Here is a 13301-nt window from a genome sequence, read left to right on the forward strand (position 1 = left end):
TGTGGCTTTAAGGAAGTCCCCGGGAGTCCCCGAGCGCGACACCGCCGCGGTCGCCAGATACAGAAACGTTTATAGATATATTTAATTTTTTTTTGCAAAAGTGTTTGCGGTGCAATGGCTGCTCTGCGGGCCTCCTCGACATTCAACAAGTTGAGCAGTGTGCGGAGGGCGGGGAGACAGTCCGGGGCCGGGGGCTTCACCCTGCTCCGCTCGCTCAGCTCCAGTCCAGATCCCGACTATCTGCACAGGAGCATCGTGCCCACCGACCACTTCCAAAAGAGCCTCCCGCGGTCAGTGTGAACCCAGCCCCGATGCCTCTAAACTCCGCTTCTCTCGGCAGCTCACTGGGTGAAAGGTCATCTCGCACAACCGGGGCGGCACCGCCTGCTGCAGGCTGCTGGTTTGCGGCGTTAAATGTACAAACAAACAAGAAGTGATTCGCCGCCGGGCGGAGCGGATTCTTGCAGCTATCAGCTGGAGTTGGAATGAATTGTAGTTTGGGAGCCGCAGTGGATTGAATTGGAGGTTTCCGGGCACGCTGAGACTTTTAATGCTGATCAGCTTTTAAATATTTACACATTGACCTCCATTTGTGAAACTTGGTGTTTCCAGTGAGTCACTTTGCTGGTCTAAATGCCGCTTGTGGCATTGGCCCCAAGCTGCTAACTCTAAATATGAGCGGGTTTATAGAGGTGATATTAACCGTCAGATAGAGCATAAATGGGTTACAATGAAGAAACTTTAAAAAAAAAGATGCATGGGGTTTGTAGCTTCCTCGCTTCCCAATGTTGCCAGATCTTAACCGATAAGGGGTCATGGGGAGCGGGCAGGGAAGTGGACCTGAGTCCATGATCGGATCAGTCATGATATTAAATGGGGGAGCAGGCTCGAGGGGCGTATGACCTACTCCTGCTCCTATTTCTTATGTTCTTATAATGGCCTGGAATTTGCGGTTCGGATGGCAGCATTCGCCATCATTCAGTCTTTGAAACTGACCGCAACTTTGAGGTTTATTGCATGCGCTGCCTAATGCCAATAACCTGTCATTCACTGCTCCTCCACAGGCTGTACTGTTTTTCTCCTCCCCGCAATCTGGGAAATCACTCAAATCAGGGAAACTGATACAAACTTTGGCTGTTAAATTCCCCACTAAAAGTTAGATCGAAAGGAATTAGGTGTAACTGGAGTTTTAACAGCGTATTGACTGCTAAAAGGTTATGGCTCTGAAAAACGAATTTAACTTTTGTGCAGTGTCAAATTTACCCATTTTACTAATTTAAATGTTTAACAAACTTTACAAAAAAAATTAATTTATAATCTTTTTTTCAGGTTTGCCTTTTCCCCATGTGAGAGCCCCAATCTTCGTTTCATTCTCTTTACATTTTTAGAAAGTTCGAATTTTAAGAACTTACTCACTTCCTGGTTCACTGTCCGAGAGAATTCTGCATTTTGATTGGCTGCTTAGACAGCTTGTTGATGTCACAGCAGCTTGCACTATGGAATTCCCACTATACTCCGTTGATTTGAATTACACGTCGGAAAACCTGAACTTCCCGACACGGAGTTCGTGAGATCATTGTGTGAAGCTTACTTTGGGGCCAGCGCGAACGCCATTGTTTCGCTGCTGACCGCAAATTCAGGCTCATTTTCTCTGGGTCAGGATTTTCAGGTCAGCCTGAAGTTGCAGCTCTTATTAACTGAGGCTGCAGTGGGTTGGGGAGTGTCTCCCCAAGGCCTAAAAAAGCGACATTTTAATATTGTTTTAAAAAAAGCTTAAGTATTCACTTTGAACAGAAAATATTTCTGACCCTTTTAAATTTATTAGTACTTGCTGAACCTATGCCACTTGCATTAGGGAGAACTCAGATATGCACAATTCTAGGAACTTGCCATGGTCCCCACTGGAGAAAATCATGTATTACTTTACAGTGACTTGCATTCAGTGTTGTGATTATACATGTGACTTTACAAGATAGATCTTTTTTAAAATGTATAATACTGGGGACAGAGTAGTTTATTTTGATATAACGTGTGACAGAGCCCTGTTCAATCAATGTTGTGAATATACAAGAGATGTTATAAGAAAACAAATCCCCCCCCCAATTGTATAATAATAGAAACTCAATGATGCTACGATGAGTTGTTTAGGTATTTGTCTTTCACTTCTGAGGTTTGGGCTCATATTTAACTCAGACAAATGTGACAGGAATCTCTACGGGCCCTACTTGAGCTGAGTTTGAAGTCTCAGTCTACTTTCTGGTGAGCTTGGAACCACAGCACCAAACTAGCCCAAATTTGGCACCGATTGCATTCACATGATAATAGAAACATAGAAAATAGGTGCAGGAGTAGGCCATTCGGCCCTTCGAGCTTGCACCGCCATTCAATGAGTTCATGGCTGAACATGTAACTTCAGTACCCCATTCCTGCTTTCTCGCCATATTCCTTGATCCCCCTAGTAGTAAGGACTACATCTAACTCCTTTTTGAATATATTTAGTGAATTGGCCTCAACAACTTCCTGTGGTAGAGAATTCCACAGGTTCACTGCTCTCTGGGTGAAGAAGTTTCTCCTCATCTCGGTCCTAAATGGCTTACCCCTTATCCTTAGACTGTGCCAATGACCTTAAGAGATCAGGATGGCTAGTGTGGAGAACGGGAAAATGTCACATTGGTGTAGTTGGGGTTGCCATTGTGAGGTTGTGGCTGAGGTATATTGTCCAGCGTACAGGGAGTTAATCTGCATCAGCCATGCTATCCCTGATCCGGGGGCACTTGATGCTATCACTAGCTGTCCAAAATAGAAAATATTTTAATCCCTGGTGCTACTATCCTTCCTCTTTAAAGTTATAAAAAAATGTATAATGTGATTTTTTTTTAAAAATGAGGTCCCCAGATACACTTGGGCTTCCGCAATAAGTCACAAGTGATTAACTGAGGGATATGACTGTATTGCAAGATGGTTTCTCTCATTGTCTGTTTATGCCATACTAAGTAAGTAGTTAAAACAAATTAGGGTAATTTTTAAATGGAAATTATATTGATACAACTGTAAACATTTTCTTATGACTCATCAATTTTCAGCTGTGAAATGTAACATTTCATGCAATTGAAGACCGTTACTGTGGTATACGCAATACTAAGTACACAATTCAACAAGATTACATTACAACTCCTAGGAGATAATGTTCCAAGCTGTGATACCAAGCAATATCCGTAAATGAAAAATGTCAGTGTTCCACAGTTGGGTTAGGAGAATCCTTGTTGATACACCTAACCAGTGTGACAAATGCTGATTAAAATGTAATGTAGAGCTGTATGCGTGAAAATTGTAAATGATGTAAATGACAACATTTCATTTGTAATTATACCTGCCAATCTATTTATTTTGTTACCGTGCAGGTTTAGGCTCTACTGGTCATGTATTTCCTAACCCATTTTATTTTACACCTAAAGGTTACCCATTCCAAAGCTGCAGGACACAATCCAGCGTTTCCTGACTGCACAGAAGCCACTTTTAGATGATGACCAGTATAGGTAAGTAAACAGAAGACGGAGTCTCAGGTAGCCAATATTTTAGTATTGTTATCTAATGATCTCAATAGGTAACAACAAGGAATAAATCCCCAGTCCTCTGATGATCTGTGTCTGTTCCAGTATTTTGTCGTTGGGATAAGTGTATCACTCAGCCACATTGACCACTCATCACGAGTTACAATAGCTGACTAAATAGGCAAGTATTTGAATAAAATACACAAGGCATGACAATCTATCCTGTCTTACCCAGAATCACAATAGTTTGTAGACACAGAGCACAGACCATCCAGAAGTGCTACATCTTTATAAGTTAAATTAAAATCTCTCTGGCAGTTTAAAATTATATTAAAAAATTTGCACTGTACTGTTATGGAACTCTGCAATTATCTTTAATTGTTATACTATTCTACAGTTTGTTATACTAGTGCATATTACTTGTTCAAATTATGACATTCATAAGTTCAATATCTACTGACAATGCTGCAAAATACCAGTTATCAATCAGTGTTGTGGAGTGGCAGAATGTAGGTTAGATTTCCAAATTCCCATGTTGCAGTAAAGAATTGCTGACTGGATATATGAGGCCTTTTTCCTACAGGGAGAGAGAAACTGATCACTCGAATGTGCCTCCTTAGCAGCTGGTTTAAACCCTCATTACCAGTACCTCATCGGACACACCTACCTAATCCTACCTGACCTTTGTGCCTACACAATGATCAGGACACAGGAACCCTGGCAGAGTTTTCCTCTCCCTGTTGCTGATGCTGAGGCCTCAGCTAAGATCAGTTAACTGGGCACAGACTGGAATCATCCTAGTGTGTAGGAGCTCGGGTACTCTTTGGATAAACTCAGTAAGTCATTAGAGAACTGGGAATTGTATAGGTTATTCTTACTGGTGGTTTTGTTTCTCCATAAACCATTCAGTTCTATATGCACCTTGATTTATATCAGATGCTGGTTGGTTTTTATACCTTGACTTTTAAAAAAGATTAATGTGTCATTTGAAAATTATAATTGTGATGTTCCATGGGGATTTACTATGTGCTGAATTAGCTGTTCTCTGCACAATGGGACACCACAGTAGCTTTTGTGTCCCCAGCATAGAGAGACAGAAAAATAAATCGTGGTTCCAACTCCTACTGGTTATTCAGCAAACGCCCCTACCAGAACTTGCATGTGTACAGACATTAGGGCCCCAAGTTTCGTGCCGCAGTGAAAACGGCGCACCTCCGAGCTGGGCGCCTGTTTTTCGCGCCGAAAACTGCGCCTAAAAAAAAGTCCGATATTCTGTCTGCTTGGCGCGGCGCGCTCTTCGCAGCAGGGGGCGGAGCCTAACACTCGCGCCGATTTTCTAAGTAGCAGGGGGCGGGTACAATTTAAATTAGCCTTCGTGGTGCCGGCAACCCTGCGCGTGCGCGTACGCACAGTCTCACACAAACATTGGCACTCGGCCATTTTAAAAAATACTGCAGAAAAAGTGAAGATTTGTTTCTTGGACCCCTGCAAAGGCTTGTAATTTAATTTTTTTTGATATTTCGGTGTGTGAGGGAGTGCTTTTAGCAGCACTGCTGAATAAATCACCTGCTGAAATCAGTGAGTTCAGCTTTTCACTGCTAAACTTGCAGAACCGGTGCTGCATTGGTGCATGCAAATTAAGGACTGTGTGTTTGGAGAAATAAGAGTGCCAATTCAACTTTGCAATAATACGTGGTGTTGACAATGCAGCACCCATTCTGCAAATTAAAAATAAAACTGTCGATGTGGCTGCCTCTCCCTGTCCAAATGGCCCCAGTCCCCCTCACAGCTCGAAGGCTGCTGCTGTATCTTCGGCTGCCGGCCAGCCACTGACATCCTATGGCCGAATGGCCTCACGTCCGTTCGCTGCTGATTCTTTGGCTGCCAGCCAGCCACTGACGCCGCCCCTAAAGCGTGGCCGAATGGCCTCAAGAACCTTAATGAGCTGCGTGTGTCCTGCATTGATTCTTCGGCTGCCGGCCAGCCACTGACGCCGTTGCTATCTCATAGCCGAATGGCCTCACATCGGTCCGCTGATTCTTCGGCTGCTGGCCAGCCACTGACGCCGCTGATATCTCATGGCCGAATGGCCTCGGATCTGTCCGGTGCTGCTTCTTCGCGGCCAGCCACGAAGAGAATGAAGGCCTGCCTCAAGCACTGCAGCTCAGCTCGAAGCTTGCTGCCGCTGCCGTCGAGACACTGACGCCACACCGCTGCCTGTCTCCAACATGAAAGGCCTGCCTGAAGCACTTTCACACAGGTAGGAACATGGTTTATTTAATCTTTTCTTTGCTTATAAATTTTTATTCAGGTTGGATTTATTTGTATAATATTTGTATAAGTATAACTAAGGATTGATTGTAGAATTTAATGACTTCCCTTCCCCCCTTCCTCGTTCCCTACGCCTAATTTGTAACCTACGCCTGATTTTCTAAAGTGTAGACAAGGTTTTTTCGAGCGTACAAAAATCTTCACTTACTCCATTCTAAGTTAGTTTGGAGTAAGTTTTCACTCACGAAACTTTGAAATCAGGCGTAAGTGGCCGGACACGCCCCCTTTTGGAAAAAAAAATTCTGTTCCAAAGTGAAACTGTTCTAACTGACTAGAACTGGAGCAAACTAAATGTGGAGAATTCCGATTTCTAAGATACTCCGTTCTACACCAGTTGCTCCTAAAAATCAGGAGCAAATCATGTGGAAACTTGAGAACTGAATCAGGCTCAACAGCAATGCCCTGTAAATAAATAGCCTACTGACGCTCACTGTTCAGACACAAGCAAGAAGAATGGCTACTTTGGTGGGGCACCCGAGAGCTGCTGGCACCTTGGAACTACTCCTGTATGAATCGCCACCTTCAGGAGAGCTGGGGAGAAAATTAAGAAAGGAAAATATTTTGCAGCTGTTTCTGCTATATACAATGACTTCCCTCTTCTTCATACAATTGATATTCCCACTACTTAAAAAGAATGATGGAAAAATAAAAATAAGGTTGTAAATGTAATATAAAGGAACATAGCTATGTCTCTCTATCTAAGATAAATAATGTTCCCAACTGTCCAATTTTGAATGGGAAAGTCCAGTGTTTGAGCAGATCATTCAGAAACCTGTAACATGTAAACCAGACACCAAAAGCTTGATTCCTCTGTCCATGAAGTGGAGCCATATTAAGGTTTGTGTCATTTCTTCAGCTAAGTAAATCTCTGAACTTAAGCTGTGATCTTACCCCTTTGCCTGATTTTAGACTTGGCAAATGTGGTAGTTAACAATTCTGAGCAAATTAAATTATTTATCTCTATTTAAACTGCATTGACTTATTGGTCAGATTTGTACACATCTGCTCACATTCTGTGGTCTGTTTTTCGATTGTAGAAGAACTGAACAGTTGGCTCAAGACTTTGAAAATGGAATTGGTAAACAGCTGCATGAAGAGCTTGTGGCCCAGGACAAAAGAAACAAACACACCAGTTACATTTCGGGTGAGGTCCACAAACTGCTTGATCTGATTTGCTGGACCAAGAGTAAAGACAGAACTGAAATATATCAAACTCTGCTATTTGCACATGGAAAGTGTCTGGCTAGTTCATAGTTCAGGAAAGACAACTGCTGTCAGTGCTTGTACTTCTTCAGTATCATGCTGGAAAAAATTACACGTACAGAACTAGGGTCGAATGGCCTTCTGTGCCGTAAACTTCTCTGATTCTATGACTATTTGGTATAATATTTGTCTTGTTTTTACCAACCTGAAGCAAATCCATTGGTTGAAAGGAGCCGTTAACAACTAAGTATAAAAAATTGATGTCTGATTTTGCCATTTTTGCAAAATGATGCAGCTAATGAGATTTTTACACGCGATGCTCCTTGTTTCTGTGCTAAATTTCTGGCACATTTGTTACTCTATACCTGTCCCAATGGCATACTGGATAATTGTAATGAGAATTGTGGTACTGACTCACTCGCATAAAAGTCCCATCTTCAACCTCTGACTGGGTGCAAGTGTCACAATTGGCCTCAGCACCCATGGCCTAGGGTAGAGAGAAATATGCCAAGGTTCACCGCTCACTCAATGATCTCTAGAGGAAAGAGCTTGTGTGAGCATTGAATGACGGCTGGATCAAATTCAACTGTGATGTCTACCAATGGAATCTCCTGCCAACACCTGCTAGGCTCATACATGGAGAATGGCTGTTTGGGTGAGTTACTGGAGGACTGACAATGCCGCAGCACGAGTCACTGAGTCAGGAAAGATGAGGATGCCAGAAAACAAACTGGATAAGCAAATAAAAAGTTCATTATGGGATATGTTACTCTAATGTAAAGATAAAATGTATATTTTGAATGCTTAATATATTCAGTGCTTTTAGAATCTTTTTTTCCCCTTATTTCTTTAGGACCCTGGTTTGATATGTACCTCAGTGCTCGTGAATCAGTCGTCTTGAATTTTAACCCTTTTATATCTTTTAATCCTGATCCAAATCCCGCATACAACACTCAGCTTATTAGAGCGACCAACATGACTGTGTCTGCACTGCGTTTCATGAAGACCTTTCGAGCTGGCTTATTGGAACCTGAAGTTTTCCACCTCAATCCTGCTAAAAGTGACACAGCTCTTTTTAAGAACATCATTCGATTTGTTCCTTCCTCCCTTTCATGGTATGGCGCCTACATGGTTAATGCCTACCCGCTTGATATGTCTCAGTACTACAGACTCTTCAACTCCACTCGTATTCCCAAAGCTGTTCGCGATGAGCTTCTTACAGAGGACAGCGGCAAGCACTTGCTGGTGATGAGAAATGGACATTTCTATACATTTGATGTTATTGATCGAGATGGAAGAATCACAAAGGCTTCTGAAATTCAGGCCCACTTCAAATATATTTTGTCTGATCTCAGGCCCCCACCTGATTTTTCTCTTGGATACTTGACGAGTGAAAATCGAGATACCTGGACTGTGCTGAGACAGAGGCTGCTGGAGGCTGGGAATACACAGGTGCTGAATAAAATAGATTCAGCTGTCTTCTGCATTTGCCTTGATGATATCACCATAAAGGACCACTTTCAGCTCTCCCACAATATGCTTCATGGAAATGGCCTCAACCGTTGGTATGACAAATCCTTCAGCATTATATTAACCAAAGACGGCAGTGCAGCTGTGAACTTTGAGCACTCGTGGGGTGATGGTGTGGCTGTCCTGCGTTTACTGAATGAAGTTTTCAGAGATACGATCCAGAGACCTGCAATTTCACCCACAATGTTGCCTGCAGCAGTCGACTCCTTTCAGACTGTACAGAAGCTAGAGTTTAAGCTTGATGACGTTCTGAAATCAGGTATTGAGAGTGCGAAGGCACAATTCAATGCCTCAGTGAGCACCTTGTCTATTGACGCACTGGAATTCAAAAAAGGTGGGAAGGAATTCCTAAAAAAGCAAAACCTCAGTCCTGACGCAGTGGCACAACTCTCTTTTCAGATGGGGTTTCTGAGACAGTATGGCAAAACGGTAGCCACCTATGAGTCGTGCAGCACCGCGGCATTTAAACACGGTCGTACAGAAACCATCCGCCCTGCCACCATTTACACAAAGAAGTGCTGTGAAGCGTTTGTGAAGGATCCGTCAACACACAGCATCTCAGACTTGCAGACGATGCTAGGCGAGTGCTCCAAGTATCATGGGCAGCTGACCAGAGAGGCCGCTATGGGTAAGTGCAGACGTCCCGTGGGTCCTGTCACTCACTTTGCCTTAATTTATCATTTTGTTTCTAGTATTCCTCTACTGAGGGTACTAGCAGCCTTCAGGTATTGTGGCCATTCTTAATATGTGAGCATTACACCTAAACCAAATCCTCGTCAACTGATATCCATAGAATTTTACTGCAGCAAAGGATATTTGGCCCGTCATGCCTTTCTTTGAAGTAGGTAATCAATTAGTTCCTTTCCTTTCCACCTAACTTTTTTAATGTTTTTATTCTATTTTCCAACATGGTTCACAGGGTAGTGATTAAGAGCAGAAAAGGTGGGTGATTTTTACCTTCTCTAGCTCAGAGCAGTTCAGCTTTCTGAAGTTCCACTGTAACTTTCATAATTAAAGTAGTAAAGACATGAGTAGTACTTTCTGATCAAAGTACATCTCCCTGACCCCATTCTGGGAGGGGAAATGGTAGTATATTAATTTGGTCCCTGTCAGAAATACTGATCCAATCAGCAGCTTGGGAGCCTGCTCCTTGGCCAGCAGATATTACCATCACTCCCTCTGATTTTTCTAAATGTCTCTAATCTTAGTTAAGATTGACCTCACCATTTGCAAATTAACCCATTTACAAGAAACCACATGTAGGTGCTATTAATGCACTAGAGGCCACATGCATCTGAGTCCTATTCTGTGCCCAATAGAGTTGGTCAGTGGCATGGGTAGCCTGCATGTAATGCTCATTAAGATTCACTACATAAGCCAGCAACTTGTTTCATGGGTCTAAAAGAATGGGTGACCCCAGGTTAAGGTGTTTTAAACTGGGAATCATTCTTGTGGCCCTTCTCTGAACCTTTTCCAAAGCCTCAACATCACCCACCATGTGAGGGAATAAAACTGGACTCCGCATTCTAAATCAGTCCTAACTAAGGTCTTGTACATGGACAAAATGGTATGTTTAATTTTATACTGGATAGAATGTAAGGGTGACTTTTCAAATGTATCTGTCGGAAACATCGGTCAGTATGTTTTGTTCTTACTATATTTTTTGTTTCTCAACAGCTCAGGGATTTGACCGCCATTTGTTTGCCTTGTGTTACCTATCAAAATCTAAAGGAATGTCTTTACCAGAACTATTCCAAGACCCTTCGTATATACAAATCAACCATAACATTCTTTCTACTAGCACCCTAAGCAGTCCTGCAGTCCATTTAGGGGGCTTTGCACCTGTTGTTCCTGATGGTTTTGGTGTGGGTTACGGTGTCCATGATCACTGGATAGGCTACAACGTCTCCAGCTATCCTGCTCGAGACGTTAAGGAATTCCTAAAGTGTGTGCACAAAAGCCTGGATGATATTTTTGATGTGTTGGAAGGACGACCCATCAGCAGCTGAGTTACATGAGCTGAAGGGATGGAAATGGATCAGTTGTAATGTAATGATAGTACTCTGCAATTATTGAAACTGATGCACTGTATCTCAAAGAACTGTAGCATTAGTTTTGTCACTAAGTTTATCAATATTCTACAGGGAAAATTGATACTTGAATCAACATTCTACAGGGAAAATTGATACTTGAATCAACATGTGGAGGATTGAGTCATGTAGTAGGTTGGACATTAGCAATTCACTTCTCTAATCTGGGTCAAATCTGACCCAGATTGATGGAGTGAAAGTCTCCTTTGATTACTGGCTATAAGGTGTCCTGTGAAATGAGTATGGGCCCAAACTAATTAAATGCTCAATGACATTAACTTGACATTCTCAATCAGGAGACCACAGAATGATTGCAAATATAACACTGATGCAATATAAGTGCTGTTCTGCAGTTGAAGTTGAAGGACATTAAAGAACCCAACAATGTGTATCCAACTGTGCTACTCGAAGTACTTGATAATAGAGGGTTGAGTGTTCCAATCCCTAGCACTAACATCCCTCACTTTTAAGCGCACAAAATTCAGTTATTTTAATTTTGTATGATATGCATTTTGTCTAATACTCTTATTTCATTACTTCAAATAGCTGCTGTGGCATTACTGTTATACAGCTGAAAATACTGTTCAGCCACAACCTGTGAATATTGTGTACATCTACCATTACTTTATTCAAATCCTAGTTACAACACTTAAAGAATAGTACTAGCTCATATTCATTATAAATTTTAACTTGGTTTAGTTAATCAATTTGAGATGATTTGTAAACCTACATTTTGTTCCATACACTTGACCTTGATTCTTTTCATATTTACACAGTCCTGTAATCTTACAATACGGATGTGTTGGGGACGTTTGAGCTTCCCTTGAATAATGGCTAATCATTTCTAAACATTGCTTAATAAATAATGTGATTTAAACATAAGTTCAGTATACATTCTATAGGTTTTAATATTAGGATGTAACACTTCACATGAAGACTTCTTTAGGGTTTTTTTTTATTTTGAGTTTTGATGCTATAGGTTTGACCAAAGGAATTTTATTTTGGGCACTATAAAACATTTACTTAGCATTCAGAGTGAAGTGAAGCTTTTAATTTTGCAAACTCAATGCAAATTCTGGGTACTTTGCCCTGTGTTCATTTTATATTTGAATCAGCAGTAGAAACATGACCTGACTTTACAATACTCATACACCAACTAATTGTCATGTTTCAAAATGAAGCTGGATGAATTATTAAAATGGAATTAGACTAACATTGTTGATATTTCTATTGTGCAAATATAAGGGACCTAATTTAATAGGATAATCACTGTTTTGAAATGAAACCAAAAATAAAAAGTGACTCGCTTAATATTTGCATTGGGATTTCCTTGTCTCTCAATCAGAACAATTATCTTCTGCACTTAATTTGTGATACGACTGCCATTGAAACAATTGGAAGACATTCGCCAGGAATTTCCAGAGTTACTCCCATTCTGGTGCTGTAACAGTCAGAGGTTTAGCGGAAACCCCATTTACATGCATAAATCAGGTTTCCTCCAAAATTAGTGATGGAATGGGAGACACCCGAGGAAATTCATCCCCATTCTTTCATATTTTGAATAACTGTTTGAAGTTATACTTCAATTACATAAAATACATCGTTGATATCGTGAAAAGTGACAAACATGTAATGGACGATTTCCACTGAAATGTATAGCAAAATTGTTAAAATATATACTTTACACAAATATTTGATTTCACTACAAATAGTAAACGGGATATCTACCTATTCTCCATCCCAATCATAAAATCTGCTAAGATAAAACTTGTGATCTTCCATTAGATCCATTTCTCAGTTTATCAACTTCGCATACAGCATCCATGGCACTAGGATCAAGAGATATAAAATGATCTGTTGAGCATAAGGCCGTGTTACTTAGAATGTGCAGTACAGACCCCAGGCATGTCTCAGAGATGAAGGTCGATTTATGCAATGGCCAACCTACCACCTTTTGGTTAACTCCGTATTGCCCTCTGCTTGGAGAGGAGAACTGCATGTGTCTACTAATTTAGCTCGTGTAGTGACAAAAATAAACAAACTAACGAGATTAAAAAAAGTACATTCTGACTAACTTGTTTAACACTACATCATTGTCATGAGTATTTTTTATTAGTATTTAACTTTAAACTCCTGAAAAAATGACTTGTAACTTAATATCCAGCTTTCCTGGCAGTAGCCTCAGAATGCTGAAGAGCTGCAGCAGACTCAGATACAGGAATCAAACGATGTCTTCCACAGGTGAACATGACAGAACCTTCATGAAGCCTTTTAATGCTAATTCAGCTGCCTAGTGTTAATTTTAATTGGACATAATATAATTAAACTTCTTCAACCTTGGTACAAGGTGTAGAACTGATGAATTGGCACAGTTGCTTCTCTGACTTGGGGATTTGTTGGTCATTTCAGTGGAAGAGAGGATCCTCAGCTGGCAAATGTCAGTCAGAGTCAAGTTCAAATTTTAACAAATTGATGCATGACTTCATAGATTCCCACTGATTCATGGATTTTCTCATCATATTCATTCCAGTCCTAAAAAAAATAAAATGTAGCACTAAATTATTCTAGTACAGGGTACTTGATTAGCAAGTGTTAT

The 13301-nt window shown here is 41.1% G+C and overlaps 2 protein-coding genes across 7 annotated transcripts in view; one reads left to right on the forward strand and one right to left on the reverse strand.

Annotated features, from left to right (window-relative positions):
* Window positions 1-12784, forward strand: cpt2 (carnitine palmitoyltransferase 2). 3 transcript variants are annotated; one of them, XM_070886955.1, is made up of 5 exons: window positions 1-290; window positions 3456-3536; window positions 6920-7026; window positions 7939-9243; window positions 10293-12784. In XM_070886955.1, exons 1-5 carry the CDS (start codon window positions 115-117, stop codon window positions 10622-10624), a joined length of 2001 nt encoding a protein of 666 aa, XP_070743056.1. In that variant the 5' UTR covers window positions 1-114; the 3' UTR covers window positions 10625-12784. The 3 variants fall into 3 exon arrangements, with proteins under 3 accessions (XP_070743056.1, XP_070743057.1, XP_070743058.1); XM_070886956.1 differs by having other exon boundaries at window positions 203-290; window positions 8043-9243; XM_070886957.1 differs by lacking the exon at window positions 6920-7026 and having other exon boundaries at window positions 203-290.
* The window catches only part of czib (CXXC motif containing zinc binding protein), an 18017-nt gene continuing 17496 nt past the window's right edge, over window positions 12781-13301 (reverse strand). For all 4 annotated transcript variants that reach the window (XM_070886959.1, XM_070886961.1, XM_070886960.1 and 1 more), the window contains one exon: window positions 12781-13237. In XM_070886959.1, coding sequence (XP_070743060.1) covers window positions 13160-13237 — 78 coding nt within the window. In that variant the 3' untranslated portion in view covers window positions 12781-13159. The remainder of the gene's footprint in view (window positions 13238-13301) is intronic.

This window comes from Pristiophorus japonicus, chromosome 8 (genome assembly GCF_044704955.1).
Source record: "Pristiophorus japonicus isolate sPriJap1 chromosome 8, sPriJap1.hap1, whole genome shotgun sequence".
In the NCBI taxonomy this organism is placed as follows: domain Eukaryota; kingdom Metazoa; phylum Chordata; class Chondrichthyes; family Pristiophoridae; genus Pristiophorus; species Pristiophorus japonicus.

Excerpts from the sequence above, each read along its gene's own strand:
- cpt2 (XM_070886955.1), top strand. The coding sequence starts at position 115 with ATGGCTGCTCTGCGGGCCTCCTCGACATTCAACAAGTTGAGCAGTGTG. Across the intron at positions 291-3,455 it reads TTCCAAAAGAGCCTCCCGCG|GTTACCCATTCCAAAGCTGC; the intron begins GTCAGTGTGAAC and ends TTACACCTAAAG. Across the intron at positions 3,537-6,919 it reads TTAGATGATGACCAGTATAG|AAGAACTGAACAGTTGGCTC; the intron begins GTAAGTAAACAG and ends TTTCGATTGTAG.